Source organism: Schistocerca gregaria, chromosome 2, assembly GCF_023897955.1.
Source record: "Schistocerca gregaria isolate iqSchGreg1 chromosome 2, iqSchGreg1.2, whole genome shotgun sequence".
In the NCBI taxonomy this organism is placed as follows: domain Eukaryota; kingdom Metazoa; phylum Arthropoda; class Insecta; order Orthoptera; family Acrididae; genus Schistocerca; species Schistocerca gregaria.
Window position 1 is genome coordinate 842,418,015 of NC_064921.1, and position 17,067 is coordinate 842,435,081.

Genomic DNA, 17,067 nt, shown 5'->3' on the forward strand with positions numbered 1-17,067 from the left:
ACGGCTTTTAGATTAGACTGATTTATCGTGTAACCGAAGTTTAATGAGTTCCTTTTAGCACTCATGTTGATGACCTCACACTTTTCGTTATTTTGGTCAACTGCCACTTTTCGTACTATTGCAACATTTCTTCTAAATCGTTTTGGAGGTTTTTTTTAATCCCCTGGTGACTTTGTTAGGCAATAAACGACAGCGTCATCTGCAAAAGATTGTCTCCCAAATCGTTTACATAGATAAGGAACAGCAAAGCGCCTGTAACACTACCTTGGGGAACGCCAGAAATCCCTTCTGTTTTACTCGATGACTTTCCGTCAACTACTACGAATATAATAAGCAAACAGTTGCGGGGCATATGGGAAACTAATAATTCCTGAATTTCGCTACGACTTTCCAGTGTTGTAACTCCAGTGTAGGATACCATCATTCGCGTACAAGCATATGAAGTCGTTATAAATTATCGCTGAACACTGACAGCATGTAATGGGGAGCGACTAGGTACTATTTCGTGGGGGATCGCAACTCTGAGACGTTTCGGTACTACAGCAATAAACATCTGAAATAATGTGTTGCACACTCTTATTCTTCTGGACGTTAGGATGAATGTACAGGAGGAGTCAAAAACGACTTTAAAATTTTTGAATGACATAGAAATTTATTTAGGTAACTTACAGGATCTGTAGGTGTGTCCTTTTGTAGCAAAGAACCTCAAGTTTGATTCACGTAGCGCTTCAGAACCCAATTCCGCCACCTGGAGCGCCAGCATAGTGCACAGCTAAAATGGCTACTTTCACTGGTGCGGAGCTTGCTCGCTGTGTGTTTTGGTTTCGTGAAACGAACTCTGCAACAACTGCACGGCGTAAATTTCGTACCGAATTCGCTAAAACACGTGAAAGCAGGCTTCCAATTTACTCTTGGCACAAGAACTTTGTTGAGAATGGTTGTTCACTGCGACATGATAAATCAGCGGTCGGCTGCGTGATGATGATGTATAGAGGGGGCCGATACTGAATGGATTTACTAGTATAAAGTTTGACATTTTTGACTTTATGTTCGTCAGTGCCTTCTGCCTGGCGGTAAGTTGCAGCAACTCAGTCACGTTGCCCAGAACCGGACAGAACTACCCTGAAACTCACGTGTCGAACAATGAGCAGATAAACTCACGTGTTGCTGACGAGGTAACGCTACCGAACTATGTCTCTTACGATCTGACCGACCAATAGGGAGGCTTAGATGTGGTCAAGTCGGGGTGGAACCACGGCTAGCTGCCGGGAGCGGACACATCATTCGCTCTCTTCTGCTGGCAGCTTCCAAACCGATCAGACGCCTGCTCACCTGCTCTCTTGGGCGGCTGCCCATTCAGTCTCGGCGGCTTCTCCAGGCCTGCCTTTCCTGTTTAGGGCATTAAAACTTCATACAGTTTAAACTATGTCTTATTCTTCACTTCAAGGGTTGCCTACTGCTTTCCCTTCCTGGCCAATCCTGACTCATTAACAATGATTATGTTGAACAGGTTGGGGAGAGCCTAGCCCGCAGCCCACGAAAATCAACGTGACGTGCGTCTCGCGAGACTGGCATTCGACAAAAGACTGTTTGGCGAGTGCTGCGTAGACGTTTACATCTGAAACCGTACAGATTCACAACGGCACAGCACATTAGTAATGCGGGTAAGATTGCTAGTGGGGAATTTTGTGCGGAAATGTTGCATCGGATAGAGGACGACGAGACATTACTGAACACAATAATCTTCAGCGATGAGTCAACATTTCATATCAATGGCATGATAACACCCACAGCTACAGAGAATGGGGCAGCAAAAATCCACATTAAATCCTGGAACACGTTCATGAGAGCCCCGAAGTTAATGTGTTTTGTGCCCTTAGCAAATTGAAAATGTACGGCCCTTTCTTCTTCAAGTAGAAAACTGTCACTGGTATTGTGTATCTGGATGTTATTGAAAACTTTTAGTTCCACAGAGCGATGAAGATGGCAGAGATAGGATGTTTTCCTACCAGCAAGGCAATGCAGCATCTCACTTACTCACGGAAGTTCGAGGCTTCCTCGATAATCGCTTCCCACGTCAGTGGATTGACCATGAAGGGCCAATCGCATGGCCTCTTCCCTCTCCAGGCTTGAAGCCACTGGATTTCTTTTTCTGGTGTTTCATTTAAGACCGAGTGTATGTTCCTTTCCTACCAAACAATGCAGTCGACCTGAAAAATCGAATCTAAGCTGCCGTTGCACAAGCTACACCCGATTTTCTGCAATGAGCTACCGGTGTAGTGTTTACCGCATCGCAAATGGTAGTCAGCTCGAACCAAAATGACGCTTGACACTTATGTGAAACCTGAGATTGCCTGTTTCAGAATGACACATCTACTGATTGTGTAAGCTATCTGAATAAATTTCTATAGCATTCCAAAGTTGTAAAGTCCTTTGTGGCGCACCCTGTATAAGGTACTTTTAAAGAGAAACTACCGTAGGCAGTAAAATGAAAACCCCTGAAAGGACAGTAATGTCGTTGCTTTCAGAAGAAGGTGCAGTGCCCTGTAAGGAGGCTGATGTCCTAAACTCGCAGCCAGAGGTACACGAGCGAGTAGCTATGTGATGACAGAGCAAACACGCGCATGCGTAAACCGTGTAACGCCGCTATCCTTTGGACGCAATAATGAAAAATATAAATCTAGTCCTCTCACCCCAATGCAAGCCCAAGACCCAAATTTCATAAAAAGAAAAACAAAGTCCCTCTTTACTAACATTGCATGACTGTTAGCAAGTAGATTGAAAAGAAAGTAATATAAAAAGAAATAGAAAAGAGTCTTGGTAGCAAATTAACTTAATGTTTTGAAAAAAGAATAAAAAAGAAATAGAATCCATTAGTTCCAAGATAAAAAATAGTAGATCGCAAACTAGTAGACTTGTAGATTACGAGGTATAAGAAGTGACCTCAAAGAACACTCCTTGTGAGTACTCTTTGAGGACACTGCGAAATACAGAAGCTGAATCTGTACATCGTTAATGTGCTTCTGGCGCTTGCCTTGCCGTGTCGTAACTGAACTTGTGCGCTCGTACGTAATATTGGTAGGCGATACGAGAGGGTTTGTTACATTTTAAAGATCTGCGATCTGCTAGAAATGATTAAAAACTGAAAGAGATAAATCAGCAACTTTGAAAATGTCTTTGAAGTAATTCAAGCTAGGAAAATAACCGAATATATTGTCTTAATTTGATTATGATCAACGAAAGACTGAACTTGGACCCAATGCGATAGACAATTAATAGTTCAACTGATAGGAAACGATGAATAGTGTAAATTTTGAGGTATAGACTTAAACTGCGTTAAAGTAAATGGCGTGATCTGGATCTTACTGTAAACTCTTTGGCTGAATTTACGTAACTAATTCCACCCATCTGAAAGAAAGGTTACTTCTTTAAGACAATGATAGGATGTGCATAGACTAGAATGAACCAACATAAAGTGAATTTACAGTGTTTGACGTTTCTGTCAACCCCTTTAATATTACGTGCTCATGAAACAATTATCTGTGCGACAACATAGATTATCAACAGAGCGCAGCATTCATAGATATTCTTTGGCGCTCTATAAAGTTATCGTACTGATTCAGACTATTTAGCTCACTCGAATTGTAAACTTCCATAGATAAACTTTGGATGTATATAGACTGTAATCATGATTAGGGCAATAATCTCAGTTAGTATGCATTTAAGTGTAACTAGGCTCGTACACGTCGGATAGCAAATATTTATCTGAGTCAGCCGGTACAACTAACACGCACACGGCGTAAATACAGTGCAGCAAGACAATTCTTTTTTGTGACTTTCCTCGCAAACATTCTACCGCGAGCTAGCCGGAGCCTGAGCATCATTTTTTAACGATCTGTCAATATAAAAGGGGTAGTTACAACCGTCCACAGCGTTCACTACTGCTGAAAAAAGAGAAATGAAGGCTTCAAAAGAAAAGAAAAGTGGTGTACTGCGTTTGGGAAAGCGGCGATTCAGCATGCTTTCATTGGAGACTTAGTCGTTCTGATTCTGTTTCGGAATGATAACGCTATGCCTCGTCTCCATCTACCACTCGTGACTGTAACCCATTCTCTTCTTTGGCATAGCGCTTAAGATGTTCAAGAGAGTCCCATTCGACTTGCTTCCTGTACTGGTTGAAGACTATGAGGAACCCACTGGGAGCACGCTGCAAAATTTCAGTCTGTCCTTAATGATGGTGTGAACACTTCCCAGGCTCAACCCGATGTCTGCGCCAATGGCTGCTACCGTAACTCTTGAGTAATGAGGGCATCCGCCTGTCGGACAATGGCGACAGTAATGGGTTGTGTCGTTCCAGACCGAGCCTCATCGATCAACGACACCCGTCTTCCACAGAATCGCTTAAAATGGACATGCAGTGCTTTCCGTACACTTACGCCATGATTCGATGAATTTTCGTTCCCCGTACTTCTTTCGCTATCATGAAACGCTCTGCACCAGTTTTCTCCTCTTCCGAAGCGTGCATTTCACTGTTTTCAGGACAACTGACTGCAGTGCGTCTTACAGTTCACTCTGGCTCTAGTAATCATCTCCTGTGCAACCTGATAACTACTGTGCCAACTATGCACAATGTTAATAACTGTTGCAGTAATGAAGGATATGCAGAACGTATACAGAAATATAAAAATAGTGTGATTCGCGAATTCGTGTGTCCTTTCGCAGAGGATATTAACATTAACGCGTCGATTACATATCTCACTCAATGGGAACTTCTATTTAGCACAAAAGCAGAAGAGTACAGTTTCAAATGAAATAAAAGTTGGATAGCAAATCAGAGCCGTAAAAGGGGCTGATAACAGGCAATCGTGGAATAATGCTGAAAACGCACACACATACACACACACACACACACACACACACGGGCACGGACGTTTGAACACACACTGACACGGGCACGAACACCGATGTCGGAAAGCAACATAAATACCATGAGAACAGGGCGTGGTGTAACTTTACACGGGCACGAACACCGATGTCGGAAAACAACATAAATACCATGAGAAATAGGCGTGGTGTAACTTTACACGGGCACGAACACCGATGTCGGAAAGCAACATAAATACCATGAGAAATAGGCGTGGTGTAACTTTACACGGGCACGAACACCGATGTCGGAAAGCAACATAAATACCATGAGAAATAGGCGTGGTGTAACTTTACACATCTGACCCGTCACTCGGAAAGACTCATAGGAACCGGAAGCACCTCTGAAGACGTTCAGCGCAGCTCTGGACGAAACGCCGGGAGCAAAAAAGTTTCGTGGTCACGACCATACAACCTGTAATAATCACCAGCAATTAAACTCGAACTTTCCTTTGTTTCGGAAGGAAGCGCCACTGGCTCCTCTGATAAACTTTCTGATCGATCTCAAAGGATCTCATGGTCAACATCGTTTAAATTAAAATGTTTGTTCATTTCAATTATCAGTGTAATATTTTGCATAGAGGAGTACTTTTTTTATATCTTCAAGTAAAGATTTAGCAGCAATAGTGTTTTTGACTGTTTCTAATATTTCGGCTGATGGATACACTCTACGGCAAGAAAGGATGAATGCATTGATTGTTGGTGTTAATAACGATCATCCTCCTTTACTTCCTCTGTATTACTGCAGATGACGTGTCACTGAGCACATTTGTTCCGTGCATGCAGTACACGTGAGGCGCCTAGTTGTTTCCACTGCACTGTGTGGAGTACGAAGGTTCTGTCATAGTTCACTAACCTGCTGTCTTTAAGTTGATGTCCCCAGCGCAGAAAACAGCACGCAGGTCGTAGGTTCTGTTCCTTGAGGCTGAAACTGACTTTTAGCGAGGTTCTGTTCTGAAATAATGTACCACTTCTTTGGGATGCCACTCGCGTATTTTAATATAGCCACACGAGAAGACCACATGATCTTAATACAACACCTTCTGACACAGCAAAGTACATGATCAAACACAATGTTTTCGAAAATGTATCTTTACACTATTTGCCGCACGCGTCTGTGCCTCATGACTACCGGAGTGAATCTTTTAATACTGGCAAACACATCCTGCGACAGACAACATGTCTGTACATCTCGACTGCCTAATCCAGAGTGACGAACAGACCGAAACATTTCGTGCGCCATATCAGAATAGGCGCGACCCGAACGCTTCCGAAGTGCTTCGTCTGCAATTTCAGTCTTATGTTTTTGATTTAAATTGTTTTCAATAATTCTAAAATGACTGATTGATAGTTAGCTGTTGAGGGATATTTGTATTAAAAAGTGAACTCATTCCAATGATTAGTTTAACTAATAATAATAACTATACTTTAACGTTTTGACGCCCTTGCTCCGAACATAACACCCAGTCACAGAGCAGTAGCATTATGCAGGCGGTCTTTCTCAGGGGAATGGTACCGAATCTAACATCCGTCACAGGTACACCTCAAACCACATTTCGTCATCTATATACTTCTTGCCTCTCCACTGCTCTGGGAACAGCTTCTTGGCGCCTAATATGATGGCTGAATAAGCCAGAAATATTACAACTCTAACTATTGTGCTTTTACGAAAGACCCATAACAGTCTCTAGATCAGTTCATGAGTTCGTCTTCGGTCGCTCAGGACCATCACCTTTGTTCTTTTCTGTTTAGTTTCTTCTGTAGGAGAACACTGAAATTGAAACAAAAGACTTCACACATCTGGACTGTCGCATTTAAGGGCAAATGTGAGTGATGTTGTCTTCTCTGTTTTGAAACGTTTGTATCTGAGCGGTGTCCTTGTGTTTCGTGTTACAGGTCAAAAAGATGGAGGCACTCAAATCAAGCTGGTCATCGACTACGCTAACCAGATGCAAGCTCTGTTCAAGCCTATGCGGTAAGTGAGCGGATCGCTATTTAAGTGCGCTGACGCCGACAGACTATTGCAAAGTGTAACGCTAATCTCGCCTTCCTGTCACCATTTCTTCCCCGTCTGTGAAGACTGCTTTTGACTATAATGGACTGGAAACGAGATAGTACGTACGTCTCTTGTCGCACACGCAGGCCACAATCTTAATATCTCAGTAATTCAATTGTGGCCGTTTACTTTAGTACCGGCTATGTACTTATACATTAACTACTCTCATTTGTATATGTTGCTGTTACTACTTTACCAGTTATGATTTCTTCTACAGTCCATGAACGATTTCTCCGCAAGTTATTGTGAACAGTTTGTTCAGGAGCCCACTCTAAGTGAAAAGGTTGCGAAAACATACATCACATCTAGGCAGCAAATAATCTTAAGCAAATAGAGAGCATACAGACATTAGTGTAGTAAGACTTAAGACCATAACGTCAAAATTCACCAAAACTAAACGCAAAATATATCTATTTAAAAAGTAGATAAAAATTCGCTTGAGGCCTTCCTTAGGAGATAGTCACCATTTTTTCCGAACTAATGACGTAAGCGGAGACCAGATGCGGCTTATATTCGAAGAAATAGTATCGACGACAATTGAAATATACCAAATACATTAATAGGACACGTTACTAATCCCTCACGGAGAACAAAATAACAGAGAACACTGTTGAAACAGTATCTAACATGCATGCTGAATTCAAAAGAACAAGATTAGCGGTTTTGCTGCAAGTCGAAATTTATCGCAGCCTTCAGTGCGAGATGGTTTCACTAGTTTCCACAACGAAACTCAGCCTCGTAATCTTAGAGAAAATCCAGAGAGGTTCTGGTCGTGTGTAAAGTAGACCAGCGATAAGACGCAATAAATTCTTTGACTGCGCAACAGCAGAGGTGCCACTAAAGTGGAGTTATTAAACATCAAAGAAGAGGAAGCACATACTCCAGAATGCGAATCAAGAACAGCAGGTAACATGAGTAAGTAGATATCCTCGGTCTAGCGAAGCAGCTTGAATGTCTTAATGATGACACATCTTCCGGTCCAGCTTGTATACCAGTTATGTTCCTTACAGAGTGTGCTGGTGCAAGAGTTCCATACTTTAAAACATATACAACCGCTCTCCCGCTCTGTCGAAGAAAGATCCGTACCTAAAGACTGGAACGTTGCACAGGTTACACCAGTACCCAAGAAAGGAAAAAGGGGTGATCTGCCGAATTACAGAACCATATCACTAACGTCAATTTGCAGTAGGAGTTTTTTAACATGTATTGTGTTTAAAGAGTTTGGGTTGCCTCAAAGAGAAACGATCTGGTATCTGTCGGCTTCGCCCAGGCTCCAGTTATCGTTCAGTGTTTAAATTCCAAAAATTCATGACACTGAACTGCACTAACTGGATTTTATTAGTACTTCCAGTTTTGGCATTAAGCCATAATCTGATGTCTAAGGACAAAACATTCCAGTTTGTAGAACAACATTAGGACAAATTGGCACATAGCAGTCACATAACAATATACTTACGAAAATCAATTGAAACATTTCCATTGTCATGAATATTGAAACACAAAGCATCGAATATTTTAATCCACATGAACTAGTTAATAAAAACTTATTCATAGCATTTAAAAGTACCGCAATCGTCCTATTCATATGTACCCAGTACCCTACCTCTTCACTTGTGTGCTTTTACTGAAATAAGAACAACAAATACAAAGTGGATAGTAATTAACCACAAGAAGGAGGTTCCTGCTCATACAGCATTTTGGTCTGAAGATGACCACAGATATGGTCGAAACCGGTTACCAGAATAAAAAATTTGCGATCAAGACTGATTTTAATAGTAACTATTAGTAATAACATTGATCACTGCCTGATCCCACGATGTATTCAAAAGTAAATGCAAAGGAGCTTGGTGTCATAGCCCCAAAGATCTCTTTACGCTGAAGATATACCTATGAAGATACATCGATAATTACATTATTCAGTTACAAAATGTGACAGATAGCGTAAAGAAAGCTAAATCTTATCTCCACCATCGTCAAGTAGCACAGTAGTTTTTATACAACCATGCCATCTTAACACACGGAAAAGGACATAATGAAAAGCATTGTTGACCTGGTCGCTATGCTACGACTGAGAATTAAATACTGTATAAATTAAAATATTACAGTGTTGTACAAATTATACTACATACTAAAACAGAAACGAGACCTAACATAAAAATTATCCAAAAACAATCATGAACTTGAAGTTAGTGAGAGAATAAGGTGAGATCTTGTAATTGTGTGGCTCACCCTAGTAATTACATATCCTGACCATAAGCCTTTCCAGCTCCATGTGGCTTGCTGATGATGTAGGTGACATATACAAGATTCATTACTCTGTTAACGTACAGTAGAAGTACAAAATGTGAAGAAGTAGGGTTCTGGCTACGTATGAATAGCATGATTGCGCATGACAATGAAACACTCCACACGTCCAGAATTGCTACAGAGTGACTCCAGGTACACCCTTCTGATTTCAAACGCATCCGCTAGGCACCAAACTCCCCAGTTATGGCCGGCCGTTGTGACCGAGCGGTTCCAGGCGCTTCAGTCTAGAACCGCGCGACCCCTACGGTCGCAGGTTCGAATCCTGCCTCGGACATGGATGTGTGTGATGTCCTTAGGTTAGCCAGGTTTAAATAGTTCTAAGTTATAGGGGACTGATGACCACAGATGGTTCAAATGGTTCAAATGGCTTTGAGCACTATGGGACTTCACAGCTGAGATCATCAGTCCCCTAGAACTTAGAACTACTTAAACCTAACTAACCTAAGGACATCACACACATCCATGACCGAGGCAGGATTCGAACCTGCGACCGTAGCAGTCGCATGGTTCCGGACTGCGCGCCTAGAACTACGAGACCACCGCGACCGGCGACCACAGATGTACAGTCTCATAGTGCTCAGAGCCATTTTGTCCCCAGATATGAATTTTATTACGCATATCTGATATGCCTTTCAACGTTCTGTTCGGTAAAGATCTCCACCCCCTCGTACTCTTAGGAATTTAATGACAGCCCTGCAGAATTCTTGGTGTCAATTCCTTCCAGCACTACTTCAGACATTAGCCGAGTCCATGCCACGTCGTGTTGCGGCACTTCTGCGTGGTAGAGGGTGCCCTACAGGATACTAGGCAGGTTTATCAGTTTCTTTGGCTCTTCAGTGTATATCGACTGCTGAAAAGTGACTGCAAAAAACTACGTTTGAATTCCGCCAGTCTAGAAAGTGCAGCATCTAATTTTGGTCGTTCTGAGCACTGTAGTTAACGACTACGGGCGCCACAAAAGGTACAGCGCTCCCGATCTGCATCGAAGTGTAACCCGCGCGCACCTGTAGGAGCTGGCGGTGTTGTAACTGCAGTCTCAGCACCCGCGCCGCGCCTCGCTTAGCAGCGCATTCGGCCTCTCGAGCAGCCTTGTTAGGTAAACTTTGCACGTATGCAACTATGCGCGCTTGGGCGGGAGGGTCGGCCCCTGGAATTGTGCTGCGAGCACAAACTGCGAACTTGGCGCCCGGCAGCCGAGCGTCGCCTTAGACGCGGAGCTGCGCTCTCTAGCAAACACAACCCGCGGGCCGCGCCAGGCAGGTGCTGCGCGCGCATCAACATCAACATCCGCACCTGCCGCCGCCGACTCTGGCTGCCCGGGGAGCCCACAAGTGTTATTACACCATTTAGGAAGTTCCATTCGCGAGATGGGCGGAGCACAAACACGGCTTTTAAATCGATTATACCTCCGCTCAAAATTCCCTGCGTGACGAGACCTGCCTTAAGGCGTCGGCACACCGACCGTGCATCCGAACGTTGAGCGTCGAGCGTGCCGAGTTTTTGACGTCATAGCGTGGAATAGCACGTTAGGGAGTCTTTCCGAACGTGCAGAGCAATATCTGGTTGTCAGATATTCTGACCGTGCGTTTGAGCATTGACCAATGAGATGGCACAACGCCACCTACGTCACATGCACGCCGTCTCCCTTTAATATAGAGTTGTGAGGCGCCATATTGGCATTCATTTCAAGCTTATATGTATATATGCCATTTCTGAGCACCAGCAAATTCAGAATCATTGGAAAACCCGTTGTTAACTGTGTGATTCGTTCCAATAAAATAACGAGAAACATCATATTCATATAAGTATATACTATGATATTTGGTGTTATGTAAATATAAGTTCACCTTTTTTTGAGGGGTGACTTCGATTGGTTTAATCTACAGGACAGCCTGCGCTACTTGTATAAAGATATTTTGCTCCTTTTTCTTTTACGCTTCGTAATTTACATGTTGCAACGATTCTGCTATTCGGTAGGAACAGTGATTAAGTAAGACTGACCTTTGGGGTTTTAATAAAGTGTGGGAATGATGAAATAATGTTTATCTTATGCGGAGAGGTATTCCAAATTTGTACCGCTCTGTTTGTAATGGAACTTTTATATCTCTCTGTCCTTATTGATTGGACATGATACTTTCCTTTTCGTGGACGATGGAGGAAATGTGCGTTTGAATAGAGCTGGCGTGGGAATTTCACGCGCCCCCGTTGAGTAAACAGTGTGATTTACGAGCTAGAAACATCACTCAACTGCCGCTGGAGTGCGTTGCGATCGCGTATACCACGTTGGGGCCCGCGTATCGTATGCACAAGTCGCATCGTTCCTGAGCGTTCAGCAGCACGCTGAACTTGGCACGCTCAACGTTAATGTTCGACAGAACGGTCCGTGTCCCGACAGCCTTACGTTCATCACAGTGGAATTTTTCTCTTCTTTGTGAACATTCTGGAGAATGTCTCGAACACTTGATTGAGAGATTCTTTTTCCTGCAATATGAGACACAGCAACGTTGACACACTACGGTCACATGTCCACTACTTAACATTGTGTGCTCACAACTGACTGGTCAAATGCACGTCTGTTGCTTACAGCTGCTAGTTCAAGCTACCACCGCTGGCGTCACTTCTACACGAGATGAGGCCCACAGGCCGCGGCGCTTACGTCACGAAGGTAGTCCTGAACTCGCTCGCTCCCTCAGCTCAGCAGACAAAATGCGCTTCTAAACCTGTTAACTTGCAGCTGGCGTGTAGGCACTAACGAGAATTCCATCTTTCACACGAATCTGCTATTATGAAGTCTTACTGATTAACAGTACTACAACAAAATTTAACTTACGATCAATAATCGATATAAATAGTATGTATATTGTTGGGTTGGGTTGTTTGGGGGAAGAGACCAAACAGCGAGGTCATCGGTCTCATCGGATTAGGGAAGGAAGTCGGCCGTGCTCTTTCAAAGGAACCATCCCGACATTTGCCTGGAGCGATTTAGGGAAATCACGGAAAACCTAAATCAGAATGGCCGTACGCGGTATTGAACCGTCGTCCTCCCGAATGCGAGTCCAGTGTGCTAACCACTGCGCTACCTCACTCGGTATAAATAGCATAACGGCTTGTTTGTAGCGTTTAGTCTCCTCTGCTTAACAGTACATGCTGGAAGTGGTGCCTTATGCAACTGATAATCATTTTAGCATGATTTGCTTTTATTGTACGCCAGTACAGCCGTAACAAGTTATAAGTAGGCCCATGGACTTCCCATCTTTGTAGGACTAATAACAGTAAGTTTCCATGATAGCGGGTTCCAGTAGAAGATTCAGTTTTCGTTTGTATGGACACGCCTAGTTACGAGTTATCAGGTGTAGAAACGTAGTTTGTCTGCTGATTTGAGCGAGCGCAGGACTACCTTCGTGACGTACGGGCCTCGGCCTGTTTTCCCCTTAGACCTCGTACACGGGAGTTAAATGTCTCGGAACTTCTCGACAGACGTTGTATACAGGGCGATTCACGAAAGTATGCAAATATTTTAGTATGTTGTTCTACAAGTAAAAAAAAAAAAAGAAAAAAGATCTGATAAACATAGGCCCGAAAATGTTTAGTTACGGAGTTACGGCTAATAAAAGATTTTACCTGAAATTTAGCAACTCCGCTAATATGAAACCATCGCAAACCTGCAAGATTTTAAAATAAAGCAACATTTCGATTTATTTTGTTGTTATTGATCTGGTGACCTAATAAAACATGTTCAGACGTGTATTTGCAGTAGTTTTCCAGAACATCCAGAGAAGCACAGAAGTTATTCCGTCAAATTTTTAATTTATTAACTACTTGGCCCAATTTGTTTTTTAAATTCCAGAAAATTGCACAAAGTTTTCAAAAGAAGTTGTAGAGAATTTAATTTTGGAAAAATGATGGTAATAACGTTAACTAAAACTGTATGAATGTATCAGATAATCGGCTTTTATTGATATCACAGTACACGTGAAATCTTTTTAAACCGGAAAAAAGGAAGATCAGTGTTAAGGAAGTTGTACAGTATACATACAATTTCACAATAAATGTTCGAAAATGTCTCCCCCGAATTCAGTCCATTTAGCTGTACGTGTATGAACAGATTTTGTTGCTCGTTTCAGTTTCACAGGGTTCTTCGGAATTTCGTTTGATGGTTCGTGCATTCGGAAACCTCCGAGTTGGATAATGTACGCGATATTCGTTGACTGCAGCCGTAGCATTACCATAACATTTGCCATAAATAAAATCTATATGGGGGTATTCCTCTGTCGTAAGTTTACAAACCACAACAGTGGTCGAGCGGTTCTAGCGGCTTCCGTCTGGAACCGCGCGACCGCTACGGACGCAGGTTCGAATCCTGCCTCGGACATGGATGTGTGTAATGTCCTTAGGTTAGTTAGGTTCAAGTAGTTCTAACTTCTAGGGGACTTATGACCTCAGAAGGTAAGTCCTATAGTGCTCAGAGCCATTTGAACTATTTTGAACTTAAATGCGCTGTTGTTATTATGTTCTTGCACTGAACAATACAGAAAACTAACTCGCTTCAAGGTTAAGAAACGACTGAAACAACTCACTAACGGTTTCCAACAACGATATAAACGTTTCTACACTCTTAATGGAAAGTTAACAAATTTACTTTTATAATAATCTTTGCTTCTCTGAATGTTATGGAAAACTACTGCAGATACACCTCTGGGACATGTTTTATTAAGGTCGCCAGACCAATAAGAATAAAATAAATGTAAATGGTGCTTTACTTTAACATCGTACACTTTTGTGATGGCTTCATGTTACCGAAGTTGCTAAATTCCAGGCGAAATCTTTTATTAGCCGTAACTCTGTAAGATTTGTGAACCTATGTTTCTATGAACTTCTTTCTTTACTTTTACTTGCATAATAACATATTAAAACATTTGCATATCTTCGTGAATCACCCTGTATACCTCAAGGAATTTTGTTAAAAGTTGTTAGTTTTATTACAAAATTTTGATTCAAAATTTTAAGTACCATTTCTATTCGATAAATAAAGAATCCAGTTAATAGAAAATACTATTTACGTTTAACAAAAAGCGAACAGTCAACCTAGCAGTAACAGTACTACTACATTATGCAAGCAGAAACGGACAGCTTTCTCAAACTGCTCGAAATTTTCGAACTACAACAACGCTCGGAAATCTTAAAAAGTAGATTTTTTTTCGAGTGCTTCTGAGGAATGAATCACGCTGCTTTAGGAAACAGACGTCCTTGCATTGACTTTCGTCAGAGGTCGTCATCAGTGCTCTGCCCAAAGGCAGGTTTTCACGTGGTAACTCTACATGCTCTCCTGTCTCCTGTTCTGTTCCCTTTATGTCGTCTGTCGTCTTGTATCTCCTCCTTCCTCTCAGTGTCCTCCCACGAACTAGACCTTCCAAAACGTGTCGTAGCAGGCACTAACGTCTCAACAAATGTCCCATCCAGTACTTCTTCCTTTTTCGTATAGCCTGCAGCAATCTTGTCCTCTCGCCGACATTTTCCAACACTTTTTCGTTACTTACTCTTTCCATTCAACTTACAGTCTCCATACTCCTCCATTATCTTGTATCTTCTCTTTCCTCTCAATCTCCTCCTATGAATTAGGCGTTCCAAAGCGTCTGTTAGCAACAGATGCCCCATCCAGTTCTTCTTCCTCTCTCTTACAACCTGCAGCAATCTTGTCCTGTCACCGACACTTTGCAACACTCTTTCGTTTTTCCATTCAGATTACAATCTCTGTTCTCCTCCATACCCACATCTCAGATGGTTCAATATCTCATCCTCTCGCCTCAACCTCCATGTTTCTGTTCCATAAAGTGTCTCACTCCAGACAAAACAGTGTAACACCCCACCTGTCACTTATCTGGTTTTGTCGTGTGTTCACCCTAGCTAATTGACTAACAGATCAACAGAGAGTGCAAAACTGCCGCAATATCAGATAACGCAAAGAAAGTAATAAGGCCCTGTGACTCCTGATTGAACTGTGGTGGCAGTGTTCACATTAACTGATTCAGAATTGATCCGTTTTAATTAAAAAGGGGTGCACATTGATGTTATATTCAACTATTGAACACCAGATGCAAATGTTGAACATAAAGTCAATTAAGAAAGTGACTTGGGATTTCAACTACTTGATTGAAAACAGATGCAGTCGATTAGCACAGATTTATTTTAACTCACGACCTTCAATCATCACATTACATGACTCTCCTAACAGGCAGTAGGTATAAATTGCGTTTCCGTGCAGTAAAGCTCGATAAATCAAAACTAATTCATATCGACTGACCCAGGCGTAATGTGAAGTGCGAGAAGAATTCTACAATACACAGCCCATGAAACCGTCGTGGGAACTTTGGCGACGTGATCCAACAAATTAAACAGTGGCCGGAGTGGGCGCAACATCACCGAATACAGCGTGGCGGGGCGGCGTCGTTGTGCGGACGTCAGCCGGCCTCGTGGTGCTGCAAGGCTGCGCTCGTCTATTCACTCCTAGCTATGTCGATCAGTACGCAGCTGAAAGAAAAACTTTCTATCTCCAAGCTCAATCGTTCCGTTTTCTAAGTCCTAAACTGCAGAGATGCTCACTGTCTCTCAGGCAAGCTGAGTAAAGAGCGCCACGTCCGCACTTTAGGCAAGCTGGGAACGGAAAACTTCTCCGGAGACTTCTGCAAGTCCGCTCTTCGCCTCGGTTTTCCCCTCCAGCAAAATCACTTACGCCTATTGCAGAGCAAGTCGCGTTAATTATGCATCGCTTCCCAGTGCTGATCAATGCCTGTTCTGGGAAGAGAACAAATTCCCACAAAATTTCCCTTCCTCTCAACTTCTGCAATTAAGCTCCTCCCAGGCCACCCATCAAGGTTAGCATTTGCATAAAACACCAATTTTTCCGAAATTCTGACTCCCAGGAGAGTACTTCAAATTCCTCGGTCCTACATTCCCCTCAGAGGACGGTGTATGTCATTCTATCGCTCTTCACCTGATATACTTCAGACTCTGCGGACCGTGAATTCAGTGTGAAGTTGCTATAGTCACTAACACGCATATTTCAGCCTCTGTTGACCGCTCCACCATAGCTTTAGGTGGCTTCTCGCATGTTTCACTGAAAAGATGCATTGTGCCTTGTCAGTCATTTTTGTTCAGCCCTACTGTTCTCTCAACGTGATTTCGGTGATCTTTAATGACTTCATGTAAGGGGCATAGTTCTTGCCATCTTACAACACTTGCCATATTTTTTCCTCAGAACTTTATCTAGTTTGCTCCAGAATAATCTCCTCTTCGTACTGATTGCCTCCTTCGCTACAGAAGTGCAAGTTTTCACATCTTTATGGCGTCAGGAGGAGTGATTATCACAAAGTGGTATGACAACATAGTTGTAATGCTCTGTGCCTCTAACTGCCCTTTCTGAACGTGCCGCACTGGCTAAACGCGACAAGTTCTGACGACTTCTAGTTGGTTCTGCGCCTTCCACCTGCAGACGAAGAGACGGCAGGCAGGTAGCAGCAGCAGGGTGCAGGTGTCCGAGGGCTGTGACCTCTGGCACGCGCTAATTGCGGTGCAGGCGGCAGTGTCACGGCGCCGCTACACGCCCTTCGGCCGCACGCAGCCCGTGTTCCTCCAGTCCTGGCTCGTCTCGCTACATACACACACCACACCACCGGCCTGGCTATTAAGCAAGGGCCGAGCCACCGGCTAGCGGCGCAGCGGCGCGGAAAATACCCGCCGGGGGCAGCTGTCACTTTCCCAGGCAGTTTGCTCTGCAGGAGTCG

The 17,067-nt window shown here is 43.1% G+C and overlaps 1 protein-coding gene across 5 annotated transcripts in view; it reads left to right on the top strand.

The window, feature by feature from the left end:
• Window positions 1–17,067, top strand: part of LOC126335195 (extracellular serine/threonine protein CG31145) — a 1,599,051-nt gene that overhangs the window by 1,475,631 nt on the left and 106,353 nt on the right. For all 5 annotated transcript variants that reach the window (XM_049998199.1, XM_049998198.1, XM_049998200.1 and 2 more), the window contains one exon: window positions 6,820–6,898. In XM_049998199.1, coding sequence (XP_049854156.1) covers window positions 6,820–6,898 — 79 coding nt within the window. The remainder of the gene's footprint in view (window positions 1–6,819; window positions 6,899–17,067) is intronic.